Here is a 15,333-nt window from a genome sequence, read left to right as displayed (position 1 = left end):
TTTGAGTCTTACATCCACACACATACCCTTACAATTTACAAAATCATAAGTGCAGGTGCTTGATGGAAAAATACTGCTGGCTAAGACCACTGCAACAAATGTTCAAACCTTTGCTAGAGTCTCAATTCTCAAAAGCTCAGTAAGAACTGCTCCAATCCTACAGTGTAAATCATGGAAAATCCTTGCGTTACAGTATAGTGTATTGTGTAACCAATCAGAGGCAAGTTCACCTGTATACATTGTGATCAAAGGAGGGTTCAAAGTTGACATTACATCTCTTGCTGTCTTGTTTTAACGCACCATCCTTCTTATTCATTTCCATTTAAAAAAACTCTCAGACTAAAGATGACGTTAAGTCTCTGCTGACTGTTTAATGAAAAGGCATGTTTTGTGGAGAATCCTTGCTTCGGGGGGAAAAAAAGAGATAAAAACGGACTTCAGAATATGCACGTCAGTGTTTGCTGTCATAATCATGTCACGAGAGTAAGGAAAGGAGTGGGGAAAAGTATACATAGAAATGAAAAAGCTGCCAACCACTCTGCAGCATCTTTGATGCTAGTCAGCTGTGAACTCAGCTGTATCCACAGAACAACACTTGCAAAACAGAAAACATCTCCTGTCCAGGTATTATTTCTTATATGTATATATTTCTCAACTGCTACAAAACATGCCTGAACAGTCTGAGATCATTTGAATAATGTGTTGGATTATGCTTCACTTTTTTTTTTTTACCATATCTGCCTTGAGATTTACTATAATATCAGCAAATGTTAGGGGACAGATGTAAAATGACACAAAAGGAAATGCCAGCTATTACCCACAAAAACATTAAACATGTCGATCGATAGTGACGTTGAAGGTGGGGTGTGTGCGTGCATGTGTGAGGGAAGAAGTGATCAATGGCGGTTCCCTCTCCTTTCCAGCGCACAGCAGCAGATGGGGAGGGGGTGTGGGCTAGTGGGATGAGTCACACGCATAATGAACTTGCCTGTTGTGCTATTCAATACCAAAAAAAAGGAAAACACAAACACAAACAGCAAAGTCGGCTGGCTTTTATAAAAACAGTCGGCACAAGCAACCAGCAGACAAACTGGTCTTCTACTGGAGTGTGCAGCACTTGTCACAACAATCTTTTGTTATATCTTGAAGAAGGTGTGGTAGAAGCTTTTTCATTTTGCCAGTGCAAATGACAGACAGCTGATGCACAATATTAAGAGAGAAGGTTAGCTGGAAGTATAAAAACTGTATGTATATTCTCATTTGCTGCACTGAGCACAGACACTATCCATCTGTATGAGATTCGATGTAAGTTGCATCTCTTTCAGTTACTCTCTCTCTCTTACACACACACACACACACACACCAAATAAACTAAGCTAAAAAAAAATTAAGGACATGCCACAAAAAAGGAAAATTGGATGTTTACAAGGTCATTTATAAGGTAAATTGAAAGTGTAGCTCTTGCGCACCCTGAGGGAAAACAAGCTTCTTAAAAAGACCTGAATGCTGTTGTGAAAAATCTTCCCCTGCTTTTCAAAAAGCCGGCTACTTCTGCCACCAGATGGACAAAAACAACGTCTTGAAAAGATTTGGTGATAATGGGTTTGGCATTTGCAAAGATGACTGACACCAAACTTGGGAATGACTCACTCACATTGATATTTCATACAGACGGGTGTCAGCGAGGCTCTCACCTAGAGATCATGCCTTACCAGAGAAAGCAGCAGACTGGAATTAAGCCAGAACACAATGCGGGTGATTTCAGCCCTAACATGCAGTGATGATACTAAAATAAAAGTAATTTCTTCAGTCTTGAAGTGGTGTGTTCTGTTTGGGGTGTGCAATATCTGCCTTTCCCAGCAGAGGGAACAGGAGAGTTAGGAGTAGTCCGAGTGGTGCAGTCCGACAGAGAAGCTGCAAAGGTGCTATAACGCAGGACACCTCAACGGACACATCCCACAGCATACTTAAGGAGAGCTTTACTTCCCAAAAGGAAAACATAAACACATTATAGACTCTTACTGGGTTCATCCCTAGAGGGACTTTACAAACAGATATGATGTAGAAAAAGTATAAAATATGTGTATCAGTGACATTCTGCAAACAAAACATAGTTCCTGAAACAGTACAACATCCTGGCCATATGGAAAAACAAGCCTCATCTGGAGCTTTCTTATGGTTGAATTCATTAGGAAAAGGGGAACAGGAACCTGAGAGAAGCCTGAGTACTCACCTAAATCCTACTTGTGACTCCCCAGCCCAGGTCAGTTACAGTGGGGGATCTAAAATGTCATTGAGGGGAGTTTTTACAGATCTTGTTACACTAACACACAGACCATTAGGGAGACAGATACACAGGTACAGGATCGCTTTTCTTGTCGCGTCCGTTGCCATGGCAAGAGTGGAGGTAACCGGTTTGCATTTCTTTCTCTGTCACACAAAGTTCATGGCAAGATAAAAGTGTGTACAAATGTGCCATGTTTGCAGCATGACAGCCTGTTAAACAGAACTGTGTAAAAGTTGTGATGATAGGGATGATTTTACACAGTGTGTCTGTGTCTGGCCACAGCCTTTGTGAATTTGACTCTGCTCATAAATCTCACACTTAAAACCGCTGCTATGCTTGAACTGTCAAGATTATCTTACAATAAAATTACTTTTTAATGCCTGAACCACCTCGTTACTGCTCTGCAATCGTCTGTTCCTTTCCAACTTACAGACACATTTTGATTGAAAATTTACTTTACAAAGGGCATAGTAAAGTTTCTTGCCTCCATCTAAGTTTATTTAAATGAATGGAGAAGGTATAGCAGGTAGGAGGCGGACATGCACGAAACAGATGGCCAGTGAGGGCAGACAAACTCAAAAGCCATAAAAGCTTCCCACAATTACTCTGTCGAGAGATTATGTTGATGGCGATCAGTCATGTCTGAGACGCACGCAGCCTTCTGTTTCACCTACCTCAGTTTAAAGTGTACATATTACGTGTGGACTGAGTAAGAGTGTTGTGCGAATGAGTGATACAAAAGCACAAAAATGTTGACAAAACTCATTGCCAGAAGGTTCCTTCCAGAAATCCTTCCTGTATGTTAAACTAATCTCTCTTTTGTCAAAGGAATGCTGCAGTTACGACAAATACTTTCATTCCTCATCTATTCAGACCTGTTTGCACTCTTCTGGCACGAGTTTAAATAAATGTTCTTGAGGAGGTATTTGAGCTAGACATGTCTGCACGCGTAAAAACAACATTAGTTCAGTTGTCTACAAAAAGCTTGTCTGAAGTTTGTAGGTCACTTCCAAAGAGAGAATGAAGAAATCCTATTGGAGGCACTAGCAAGCCATGAACAAGAGCCAGTCTTTGTTAGAATCTGATACAGGATAGAAGTATATTAGTAGTATTACTGTTCTGAAGTGTCCCCTGACATTAGAAGGCTGAGTATCCTAATCAGAAACAGAAAATTATTAATGGGAATTTTGCAAGGGGAACAAAATGACCCAGCAGTAAAGGAACTTTGTTGGAGCTCACACAAAGACATCAAGACATGATGTTATTCCAGTGGCATGAGGGGAGAAATGAATTTTAACTCGCTTTTTTTTAAGTCATTAAAAATATGTGCACATAAACAATGTTTATCCTCCGTGCATGTTGTTTTGTTGTTTTTTTTTTGCACAAAATATCAGACAGATACATTTTTTTTGAACCAGTTCAATGTAATTGACGATGGAGAGGCTGTCACAGCCTGGTCAGGCAGGCCAGCCGGTGAGGATAGCAGCGCAGAGCTGTCTCGTATTTGGATGGCCAACCAAGTGGAGTGACTGTGCAGTCCAACTTGGACACATTTGTTGGAGAAAATGTGACTGACAGAGAGGATAACTAGAACTTTCTTCAGTAGTTTTCCTTGTCATAAAAACCGTTAATGAATCACAAATAGGCACTGTGTCGTCAAAACGACAAATGTTTGATCCTTTTCATAGAAACATCCAATTTTGGGCTGGCTGCAACAGGACATATAGTTGGCTTTAGGCTGGTTAGGTCTAATACACCATGCAGACATACCACCGTGTACCCTGTTGTTTCACAGGCACAATTTAGTTTGACATTCTTGCATTGTGGATTGCTCCTCACTACAATACTGAAAACATCAATTTCCGTAACTCCTCCTGCACTGCTAGGAAACTTCACCAGCCTCCCCCAAGCTTAATTTTAAACACGTCATTACTGCAGTAGTGTATAAATACACTGCAATATTATGTGGCTGACTTGCCAATAAAATAAAAACAACTTCCAAATTCTTCATATGTTACATTAAAGTTTAAGAGTGTCAAGAGATCCTTCAGCTTTCTGCCAGGTGGAGCATTTATTTAACATTTTGGTTGCTGTCCAAGGTGCTGATTGGGACCACCAGGGACGTAGGAGCTGTCACAAGACACTCAGTATTGTCCCTAAGGTTTGTTACACTGGTGACAAAAATTGTTTGCCTGTAGGTGTGAATGTATCATTTGGTATTTCCAAAAAAAAAGTGGGGGCCTGAGGGGAGTGAGAACCACAACAGAAACACTAGCAACCCTCTCTGTACTGGTGTGGCAGCAGAAACATCAAGCATGCATCAACAAATCAGATGTTGTTAAAAAAATGTGTTTGGAAATATTCATAGTGGAAAAACAAGGTGTTTTAGATTTGGAGAGTCATGAAAGGTTGATGTCTCTTAAAGCTTTGACTCAAGTCAAATGTCACACCATCATTTCCCTTCCATCATTCTCCTTGTTCCTCTTTTTATTTTTTCCCCCTCGCCACTACTTTCACATAAGTCATGCTAACTCTTCCTTTGTTCCACAGATACGTTTGTTACATTTTCAATAAAACTCAGACTGCAAAGAGGAAAACCCCGGTCCCTTTCCTCCTCTACATAAAGCTCATAAAGCTCATGTCAAGCATCCGCCCACTTCAAGGAGTCTTGAGGCTGGCTCTTGCACCACAGTGGAGCTCAGAAGATCCCAGGAGGAACAGGGATAGCAGACACTTGTATCTTCTCTAGAACTATGAGCCAATAAGTCAATATTTACTGTATGTGGGCAATCCAATACAACAATTAGTCTTTCCACCATTCTTATGGGCTGCTGAGGGTGTAATTGGAAAACAAATACATGATAGAAAAATATTTTGATAAAGAGGAAAAAATATCTAATCTGAGTTTCAGGAAACGTGGCAATAATGTGTGCCAACAGCATGACCAAAAAATCCTGGATACAGGAGGATTATCATCTGCATTGTAATGCAATAATGTTATCAAGCATCAATCCAATGTGAGCAGAATTTTTAGTTTACCTTACATGTCAGAATAAAATGATTTATAGGAGACAGTAAAGCATTGTGGAGATCTGATTTGGAGGCAGTGAGTGACAGCTGTGAAAGAACTGATTGGACACTGAAAGAAATGCAAAGGGAGGGACCTCCACTGCGTGCATGAGTCATCACTCTCCACCCCCACCCCCCCAGCCAAACTGTCTGTTTTTTTTCCTTTCTTGCAGGTTGGAGATTTACAGAGCTACATTTTCTCTGCTGGATAGATTCATTTTTGCATAAAATGGAATGCAGACCTTAAGCAAGCAAATTACTGGGATTATTATTATGAGTCAAATTTGAAAGGTACAACACAAGAAAAGTATATTATAAATGTGTTTGTTTGTATAAATTTCACCATATTAAACATGTTTGTGTGGATGTAATAGCTACAAAATGTATTTAAAATCTTTCCTCAAAACAAATTTGTCTGTATGCTTAGCCCGGTGGCTCCGGTGTACACCCTTACAGACTACACATCAACCATAACCTTTCTGTATGTGCTGTGTTGCTGTGTGAGGCAGCTGTTCATTATAATCAAATTAATGTTTCCCACAGTCTAGCAGGGAGTGTGGAGTTGATAACAGGGGCAAGATGTGTGAAATCCTCATCATTACCTTTGATCAACCAACTCAAATTACAATTGAGCTGGTAAATAAATGTCCAAGAGGGTGTTATTATTTTTTTGCTACACAAACGAGGATATATTAGCTAGGGCAATGTCACTGCTGCAATATTAAAGTCCCCATCCACTCAAAACTCCTTCACCCCTTCTGGATGTTTCACCTTCACAGTGCAGACTGATGTATGCAGAGGATGCTACTTGAAGGTTGTTTGCACATTTGTCTGCTGCAGAAGGAAAGTGTCTCTCAAGGTTCACACGCAGAGCTAGCCGTTGTGCCTTTAAAGTACCTTGCTGTCCTGTGTGAAAGGCCCAGAAGTGGAATGGCAGTGGTTTTGTTGAGCCAGCAGCAGACATAGTAAAAGTAGCAAACATTGTGTGAAAGGGTGAGCCAACATGGCGTGGTGCTCCGTGTTAACCACCGACACAAAGACACACACACATGAAATTAGGAATTCCATTTTGCTAATAGATCCTCCTGAAACTAACTAAAGATCATGCACTACCACACATAATACTATGAGCTATTTACTAGTGGCAAGTATAAAGCTCACACGATGCAGCTGGACAGAAATCAACACAACACAGTCAGCACATGATGCACTGTATATTATAATACAAAGTTTTTTTTTGAGTAAACGCACACTAGTGGAGTCTTGACGTGTGTGTGTGTTTTTACAGATGAATGCACACTAGGGCTGCAAACATCGCTGCCCTATTTCCCGGTGGTGACACGCGTCAACTATTTACAAAAGCAGAGACTTTCATATCTGCTCCTGAAATGGGGCAAGCCAGCTACTGTACCACTGACTTTTTACACACAGACACAATCAGTGTGCACTATGGGCATTAACAGAAATATGGCAAGCTGCAACGCTCCTATTGGGTTGGGTTTCAGACAAAAAATCTTTTCTCACAGTAGTGTGGAATTTCTTACATCTGTAGTGTTAAAACAGGTGGCATTAATACAACAAATACTTTATGGAAAAAAATTGATAATGGTTGTGACAAATCAAATTTTATAAACAACCATAACTTATGGAAAGACTGCCTTCGCTCTAGTCTCAAATATCACATGAAATACTATTCATCACTCCTCCCTTTGACAATCTGTTGTCCCAGTATGTCACGCAACCTATAGCTGTCAATGCTGGTATTTTAAACTACCAAAGCTATCTTTGTTTCTGTGGATTTGGCCATATGTGAAAAATTTGCATTTAGAATCGACTTTTTGACCTCAAAAAAAAAAACCTCAGTAAATCCAAAATGCCACAAACCATGACCGACTTGCCAAAAGGATGCTTCTTTGTTTTAACAGGAAACAAGAAATAAGGTCAAATACGATGCACCGGTTGTATTGGATTATGTGCTTCATTGGTGCCTGCTTTGAAAGGTTCTCTCTTAAGTGTGACACTACTGTCAATACAGTGTGTCCAGGAAACAATGGCATCTATATAAAGCCCAAGAGAAGACACGAGTGAAAGTGAAAAGAGGGGCTAGAATCATCTAACTATATTCACAAAATGTAAAGAGGCATCCGAAGAAAGATGGCTTTCTCTCCTGAAGGTGAATTTCATGGCACTAAAGGAAGACAAAAGAAGAACAGGGCCAAGTCCATTAGGGAGTGCAAAGAAGAATCAAGCTAAATGAGGGCTACATGGTGGAAGGCTTGGTAATAGGGGAAAGGCATCTAGAGGCATTTAAGGAGATGCATCTAGTAGTTTGAAGACTACGTTGACAATGTATGAAATGAAAGGAACTAGGCAACGTGGGGGGGGGGGGGGGCAGTGAAGGAAGCTTGGGGGAAGGGAACCTTTGGAGGATCGCTTGTAGTGCTGGAGTATGCATAATTCAATGACTGGTATCTTCATTGCAAATTCTACCTACATTACCTGTTACAAAGAGGTGAAGACCCTCTATAGGCCACAAATAAAAAAAACAGAAGGGACATGTTGGCATGCTAGTGCCACTTGTTTTGTATTTTCCTTATTGACTGCCTCAGTGTAAATGGGAGCCTTGCAGATAGTATTAGCCTTTTAATCAGGCAGAATTGTCATAAGTTTTTACTTCATTATCAGCCCTGACAGCAGTGTCAGCAGGGAGGGAGGATTCATTTGCCCTAACCAATAAGTAATGAGTGACATATCAATCCCAATGACACTTAGCTCAGTCTTTCTTGTTATGGACTGAATAAATATGCTGATTAAAAACTTACAAAACCTGTAAGGCTGCACACTTTCTGTTATTTTTATGGGCATTTTGATGATGGCATTCCCACTCGCTCCTATAAATCAGTGATGTGGGCAGCATTTCTGAGATCTGATGCCAGTCTATTGCAGTATTAGCATTTTAGGTCAATTGTCTTACAACCTATATGGTCATACTGTCCAAGGGTAGACGTTACCAAAAGTTGGACTGTCATATAGGCGTGTGGTCTTTCCACCTATATATTGCTTTAATCCTTTCAGGGGTGGTGATCAGTCTGCGGGGGAGTTCCTGAGTGTGAGTCCCAGCAGACTGCTGCTGATGTAGTAAAACTGAAATTTACTACAAGCAGTCATGCTGCCAGCATGCATATATATTTCTTTCAGGTGCTCATCAGCACAAAGGTGAGGTGTTATGAGCCAAAGCACAGCTGGCCTCTTAAGCATCAGGTTTAAATGGTTGCAAACTAAGAAACGTGTAAATGATTTAAATGGGACATGATTGTGGCCACTGCTGTATTTCGAATATTCATTTTAAGCAGGAAAAATCTGATTACACTGTGGAGGTAGACATGGTGTAGGAACAGTGAAGAAATAAGCGAGAAAATCTCTGTTACTGCTTTAGGTCAGTAGTGTCATGTAGTGTCGGGAGGACATGATCTTCCCTGCCAAATTAGTGGGGAAACAGAGCAGGCGAGGACTGGGAGCACTCCAGCTGAGAACAACAGCACTTCATCTGGATGCCGTGGGAATATAGATAATGTTGGTTACACAGATAAGGTCACTGCAACTGACTTATCAGAAAAGGTGCAACAGCAGTTTAATAAAGCTCATTGAGATGCACGAACACACGCTGAGGAAGATCAGTAAGACAGTATATGTCTCACCTGCTTTAAATTACCACAGGACCAAAGTTAGGTTTATAATACTATCAGAAGGGTTTTTACAACTGGAAAGTTGATGCCAATCATTTTGTCCACTGTCGCAACTGACATAGTATAGATCACCTCATTTATGTGACAAAGTAGTGTAGAGGGATTACACAGTCAATAAAACTAAATAAATTATTCCTACACATTTACCAGTCTTTACCAAAATGACAAAAGGTGAAACCTTTTGCTAAATCTAAAAGCTGCTAAATCCAAAAGCTGCGTAAATCATGACGGTGGTCATTAGTAAGCAGTGCGACTAAATAAAAAATGCTTTGTTATATAATTATTCGGAACATATTTAAGAGAAAGGCCACCGACATAATGTAGATGAACCTCACACAAACACCAAATGAAGATGTGTTGCAGGAATGAGTCATCTCAATCCAGCTGTCCACAGGGCATGTAGCTGATTAGCATATCCACACTCACACACCAGGAACAAATGTAAATATTGCAATAAAACCTGCTGTAATACTATCAATTCTGTATCAAGGATGGATTCAAGTTTACCAATATTGCATTCATGTGAGTACAGAGTTATACAATAATGGTTATTAAAGCTATATGCAAATGGAATTCTCAGGAATTGACATTGAAGCAGCAAGCTCTTCTTGCTGTACCACACTGTTATTTGATGTGTGTATGAAGAGATCTCTCCCTCTCTCCTTCACACTCACATACACACACAATCAATGTTGTTATGGCCAATTCAATCAAACATTAATAAAGTGCAACATTTGGGAAAATGTTTACTCGAGCGTTTAGGCTGTATTGAAGAGTAGACTGTAGTGAAAAATATCAGATATCAACCTTTGTAAACAACTGAAAAACTGGAAGGAAAGCAAATGTATTATGGGCGGTGGAAAGGAGGTTTATTTGAGAGAAGGTATGATGGACACATCTGCTCAGGTAGGCACAAGAAAGGCTTGCTTTATTTGTTTGAATTGTTGTTCAAGTGAACCCGGGGCTGAAGAATGTGTAAGATGAAAGGGGCTAAAACAACTCTACAGGACAGTGTGGTGAAGCTCACACAAAAGGGTTGTCTGTTCTGCGAGGCTGAACGATTTGGCGCTCTGTAGACTGAGGCACCCCATTTGGCTAATGAAGTCCCAGACTGTCTTCACACCACACCCCCACCCACTGCTCCACTATGAAATGTTCTACTCATGAAAGTAATGAGGCAGGGAGGGAGAAAGACTCTTCTGGCCACTGATAACCTCAGACTAAACTTGCAACCTTACGAGACAAGGGCCTAATATCTGGCCGTCAATCAGCCCCAGCATCCCTGGCTGGAGTGTTTAATTACAAGGATCAATTATTTACCAGCCTCCTCTTTCACTACTCAGTGTTCCCAAAAAAGGAGTGTAAAGAAAAAAAAAACATTGACAGAACACAGAAGAAGTGCTGGTGGCAAAATTAGTACAGAGAAAACAGCAAACTGCTTGTTCCAGATTAATCAGATTGTTTATTCTGCATGAGTGATGACTTTGTCCAGGCTATTAATAGAATGAGTACAACTTTTATGTGTTGGCATATAAAAGTAAACAAAATCGCATTTATTAAGCAGATGAAACAAGAATAAGTATAATAATAATGATAATACATTTGTATGTTTCAACTGTGCCACAAAGTTATTAACAGAGAGAAATAAATGCTTTAAGTGCAAATACACTGACTTTATATTTACTTCTAAACTTCAACTGCAAGGCTGAAACAGCAACATGGAGGCTTTTAACTAATTTGAAGAGACGAGATCAAGTTACCCCTTTGCTTGTATTCACAACAGCACTTCACCTTACTGATACCTGGCAATAAGAGTCAGGAGACACAGATAAAGCCGTAAAAAAAGATTTCAAATGCTGCTGACTGACAAACATCAATACACTTCAACTGCAGTCTGTCCGTTTAGTAATATGGATTTTACTTATCGTGTGATAGTTGGAAGTCGAGCACACAAGTGGTACACTCTGTACCGCTGACTTCTTATCAGAGCTGGCCTAAAATTCAACTGTAAAACTTTAGACAAATTCAAAGAGACAAGATTATATTAATGCCCTTTTTTACAAGCTGGTACACCTTGTGCCTGGTTTGCCCCGGCACCCTGATAATTGACACACTTTAAGATATGCTAACTTGCATCAAACACAGTTGCCCCTTTTCAATCCAATCAACTTCCTAGAGCTCTAGATTGTAAAATAAATACCCTAAAGTAACTATTTGTTGCATGTTACTTTTTAAAGTCTGTTCTTTCATCTAAAAATGCACAACATTGAGAAGCAGCAGCTGGTGGAGTGTTTTGTGGCCATCTATCCACAGAACAAAGTGCCTCCTCATGTGTCCGAATTACATCCAGCCAAATAACCCAAATAACAGGGGAAGAGAAAAAAATGCAGCACTCGACAAAGTCTGCTGTGGTTCAGGGACTTAACAAGCTACAACACCTGTGATTTGTCATTTGCCTGTTTGCTGTATTTCTGTGCTAGATTTCCATTGTCATCATGAGTCTAGCCTGGTTCATGCTATTTATGGTGCGCAAGCTCCACATCAGTGGCCACCTGCTTTCTACATTAGTTTGCATTAATATCTTGTATTACTTCTACAATAAGATCATGATAACATCCACACATCTCCTTTAGTAAAGTTTTTTATAAGTTACTGTTTAAATTGTGTTTGATGAAGAGGGACGGGTGTAAGTATTGAAGAAGACGTGTTATAAGTGAACATAAAGAAGTAAAAATCTATAAGCATCTGTCCAACTGATAGTTATTATTTACTTGAAACTAAACAAAAATGAGTTGACTGCTGAAAGACTCCACTATTGATCCAAAAGTTTAACACTTATGGCCTCATTAATTCCACAAGGGGGAGCGTGTGGAGGCTGAAATCTAAGAGTAGGCAGCTTGTTTCTCCTTCTACAGCAGCACAGGGATTTTCCCCTGGACTCTCTAGCTGATGGATCATTAATCTATTCTAGAGGAGGTCCCCTACACAAGCTACCTGCACCACTGAAGGACTCTTCTCTTCTGCTTCATCCTTTTTATATCACAAGAAAGCCTAAAAAACATAAAATGTACTTATTATTGAATCCAATACCTTATCTTTGTGTACACTGTCAACTTCAGTCCCTTCTGCTCCCTGGTTCATTATACAGTGCCACCGGGAAAGTTTTCCTTACAAACTGTTTTGAAAAGGCTATCAAAAAAACTTGACAAGTAAGCAGAGTGGATTAGCAATCTGTTTTTCACAATCTAATTTCATCCAATCAGATACCTTCATTCTTTTATCGTCATAACTGATTATCACATGTAAAACACATCAGTACTTTCTTGCTGGCAAGATGGATTGTTGTGTGACGTTGTGATCTCATGAGAAAACAGCTGCCTCACAAGGTAAAATATCAGGACACTGATTCTTAAGAGACTCCATAAAAAGAACTAGCGGTAGTAGAAAGTATTACTATTGTTCTCAGTATTTTTGATATGTGGTGAATATAAATCACCTGCAGAGGGATGGCAACGATAGCACAGTGTCATGCACTCCTCCACTGCATGAGACCTCAAAGTGATGAGTTACTGTACATGCGTTTGCTACATGAATGACTACAGTGAGACAATATGACGAGCTATCGATCCAGATCCAACAGGTGATACGGCCATTTATAAATAAGGAAAAATATATAGTGTAGGCTAGCAGAGCAAATTAGCTACCTGGATACAAATATACAGCCAGACGTCCTGTGTGGGAGGCAGCAGGGCACAGAAAGGCTCCATTTACACACATTAGTTTAACTACAGCATTTGCTCTGACACCCATCATCGCTTAAGTGCTCCATTCATACACACTCAGCTGACAAGAGGAATTACATATTAGTGATTTTCTTATTTTTTTATAATACCTATTCAAATCCTTCATCGTTTGGACATTTGTCTGATATGAAGGGCAGGTTTTCCTCCTCACAGCAACTGATCTGTCAGTGACACCATCACTCAGCCGCCACAAATTTGAGTGCTTAAATGGCAGCCCTGTCAGAGCCATGTCACAATTTGAATTTGTGATTGCTTAACTGAGACTAACAGAGCATGCTACAGCTACATTTATCTATTTATAGTTACTGCTATATTTAGCCACACAAGTGTGTAATTTGACAATGTGCCAGCACCCAAATAATGTTGTTGTAGTTATAAAATCAGTGAAGCTGCAACAATAAATACAGTATGTGTTCATAATATGAATAAATATATTAACATCTGCAGTGAAGCAACACTAAACCACGACTTCTGACAACAACCACACATGATTTCAACAGGATGTCACGCAGTGAGGTCTACAGCATGTACTGTACACAAAAAAAATAAATCTATCAAACTGTTTTTAATAGCATCTGATTGGCAAGCTGTATTGGGACAGTTGGCACATGGGCGGACAGCGGAGGAGTTTAGAGGTGTTAAAGTTCAGGCAGGAGCGACGCAGCACCCTGTGTCCTGCCAACAGCTTTACAGTGGCGCAAATCCTGACTAAGTTGTTGACCCGTGGCCCCCACCTGCCTTGACCATGCATTATATTTGGAGAGAAGGGGGGGCATCACCTCCCCTCCTATGCTGCCCGTCACACCAGAAGGCTTTTGACTCATGCCCATCTGTCTTGGTAGTACATACATTAAATGAAAGCCAAGATACTGGCACCCTGTCCGATTCATGCGTGCCTTTATAACAACAAGTCATTAGCGTGTGAGAAGGATTCTACCTTGGCAACAAACAGCTCGGCAAAGACAATAATTATCAGTTCAGAGGTCGTTTTTCTAATAGTTCTGATTGTAGTGATGTACAACAGAGTTGTTAAAATACACCCATTAAATACTTCAGGTGTCATCCTTTTTTTCCTTATTGACCAACCAATAGAACCACCTAGCAATTCCATTCAAATGTTTGGATGTGTTACAGGCTGAATCTGGAACATAAGAAACACCTCTGAAACACCTCTCAGTATGAGTTTGCATGCCTATGCCATTACCACAGCAACCAAGGCAGACTGGATAACAATGCCTGAATACAAAACATGATATAATCGCTTGCAAATATTATTGGTGGACAATCAGCCTAGAGATTCATTCAAGATGTACCTGAGCTGGTTGGATGTCCAAATAATGAAGCACTTCTTTAAGCATAACCGGTGTGTGAGGAGGCTTCTCAGACGAACCTGCAGACAGTTCTTCAGATCCGTCTGGGGGACCACGACGAGAAGATGAACCAACCACGGAAGAATACAGCTTCAACGTCCGTGTCCTCCGCATGGTCAGATTTATATTCCATGTCAATGACATGGAGCGCACGGGAATGCAAAAAATCATGATGCTTATTGGATCCTTATCTATGGAGACAATAAAGAGTGGAGTTACAGTATGTAGTAAAAATCATCATCATCAACAGCTGTACTCCATTATAAGATACTAATCCAATAGTAGACAGCATTACTACTTTAACAATTCCAACTAGTAATACTACTCTTAGGTGTTAGTACACTGATAATATATAATAGGCAGTGTTTGCTGGATGTTGCTGAATTACTGCTAACTAGCTAGCTACTAGCTAGGATAGGATGGAGGTCACATTAGCCTCACTTTACAGCAGTACCATGGCATGATTTAAACAAACGAGTGTCATCAGGTATATTTGTGGAGTTACTACACATGTGCGTAGCTTTGATGTGGTTTGCCAGCTACCGTGTTAAAAATAACAAAACCTGGAGGGTCAAATGTGCAGGAGTGGTAGAGGTACACATGTGCAAGCTAACAATTGCTACAGGCCTTTCTGCATCTCCACGTACAACCATCTCCGAGGATTACTGAACTACATCTAGCACACATCTGATGCCCTTCACCGTTAGTTACAGCTCATGATATCAGATCAGCAGTGGCTGAGCATTTTACACCTAGAAAACTAAGCGATGTAGTACAGTGCTATTCCACCATATTGGATGGACGCGTGTAGTTACAAACAAAGACTATACATAGAAACCCAAAGGGATATTTCAAATATTGGCGGTTACATTTAAAAACATGTTCCAAGTGGATCTGAGTCTGACAATCGTGCCGACACCTCACAAAGTTAGCTGTAGCTTACCGTGTGTGTCACAGAGTAGCTCCACCTTCAGCAGCAGCATGCGGCGTGCGTCACTCCGGGCGGCCCAGTGACTCTCGTCCAATCAGCGGTGACAGAGGAAGAAGGCTTGTTTTTG

General features: G+C 40.4%; 1 protein-coding gene across 2 annotated transcripts in view; it reads right to left on the bottom strand.

Moving 5' to 3' along the window:
* mettl15 (methyltransferase 15, mitochondrial 12S rRNA N4-cytidine) overlaps nt 1-15,262 on the bottom strand; it is a 36,017-nt gene extending 20,755 nt beyond the window's left edge. Inside the window, exons 1-2 of one of the 2 annotated variants that reach the window (XM_028402052.1) lie at nt 15,219-15,262; nt 14,219-14,466 (exon numbers count right to left, since the gene is read on the bottom strand). In XM_028402052.1, the coding sequence (XP_028257853.1) occupies nt 14,219-14,466; nt 15,219-15,258 (288 nt within the window). In that variant the 5' untranslated portion in view covers nt 15,259-15,262. The other variant, XM_028402053.1, reaches the window with a different exon arrangement.
* Between the last annotated feature and the right edge of the window lie 71 nt (nt 15,263-15,333).

The sequence above is a fragment of the Parambassis ranga genome, chromosome 3, assembly GCF_900634625.1.
Source record: "Parambassis ranga chromosome 3, fParRan2.1, whole genome shotgun sequence".
In the NCBI taxonomy this organism is placed as follows: domain Eukaryota; kingdom Metazoa; phylum Chordata; class Actinopteri; family Ambassidae; genus Parambassis; species Parambassis ranga.
This window is presented reverse-complemented; position numbering and strand designations above follow the sequence as displayed.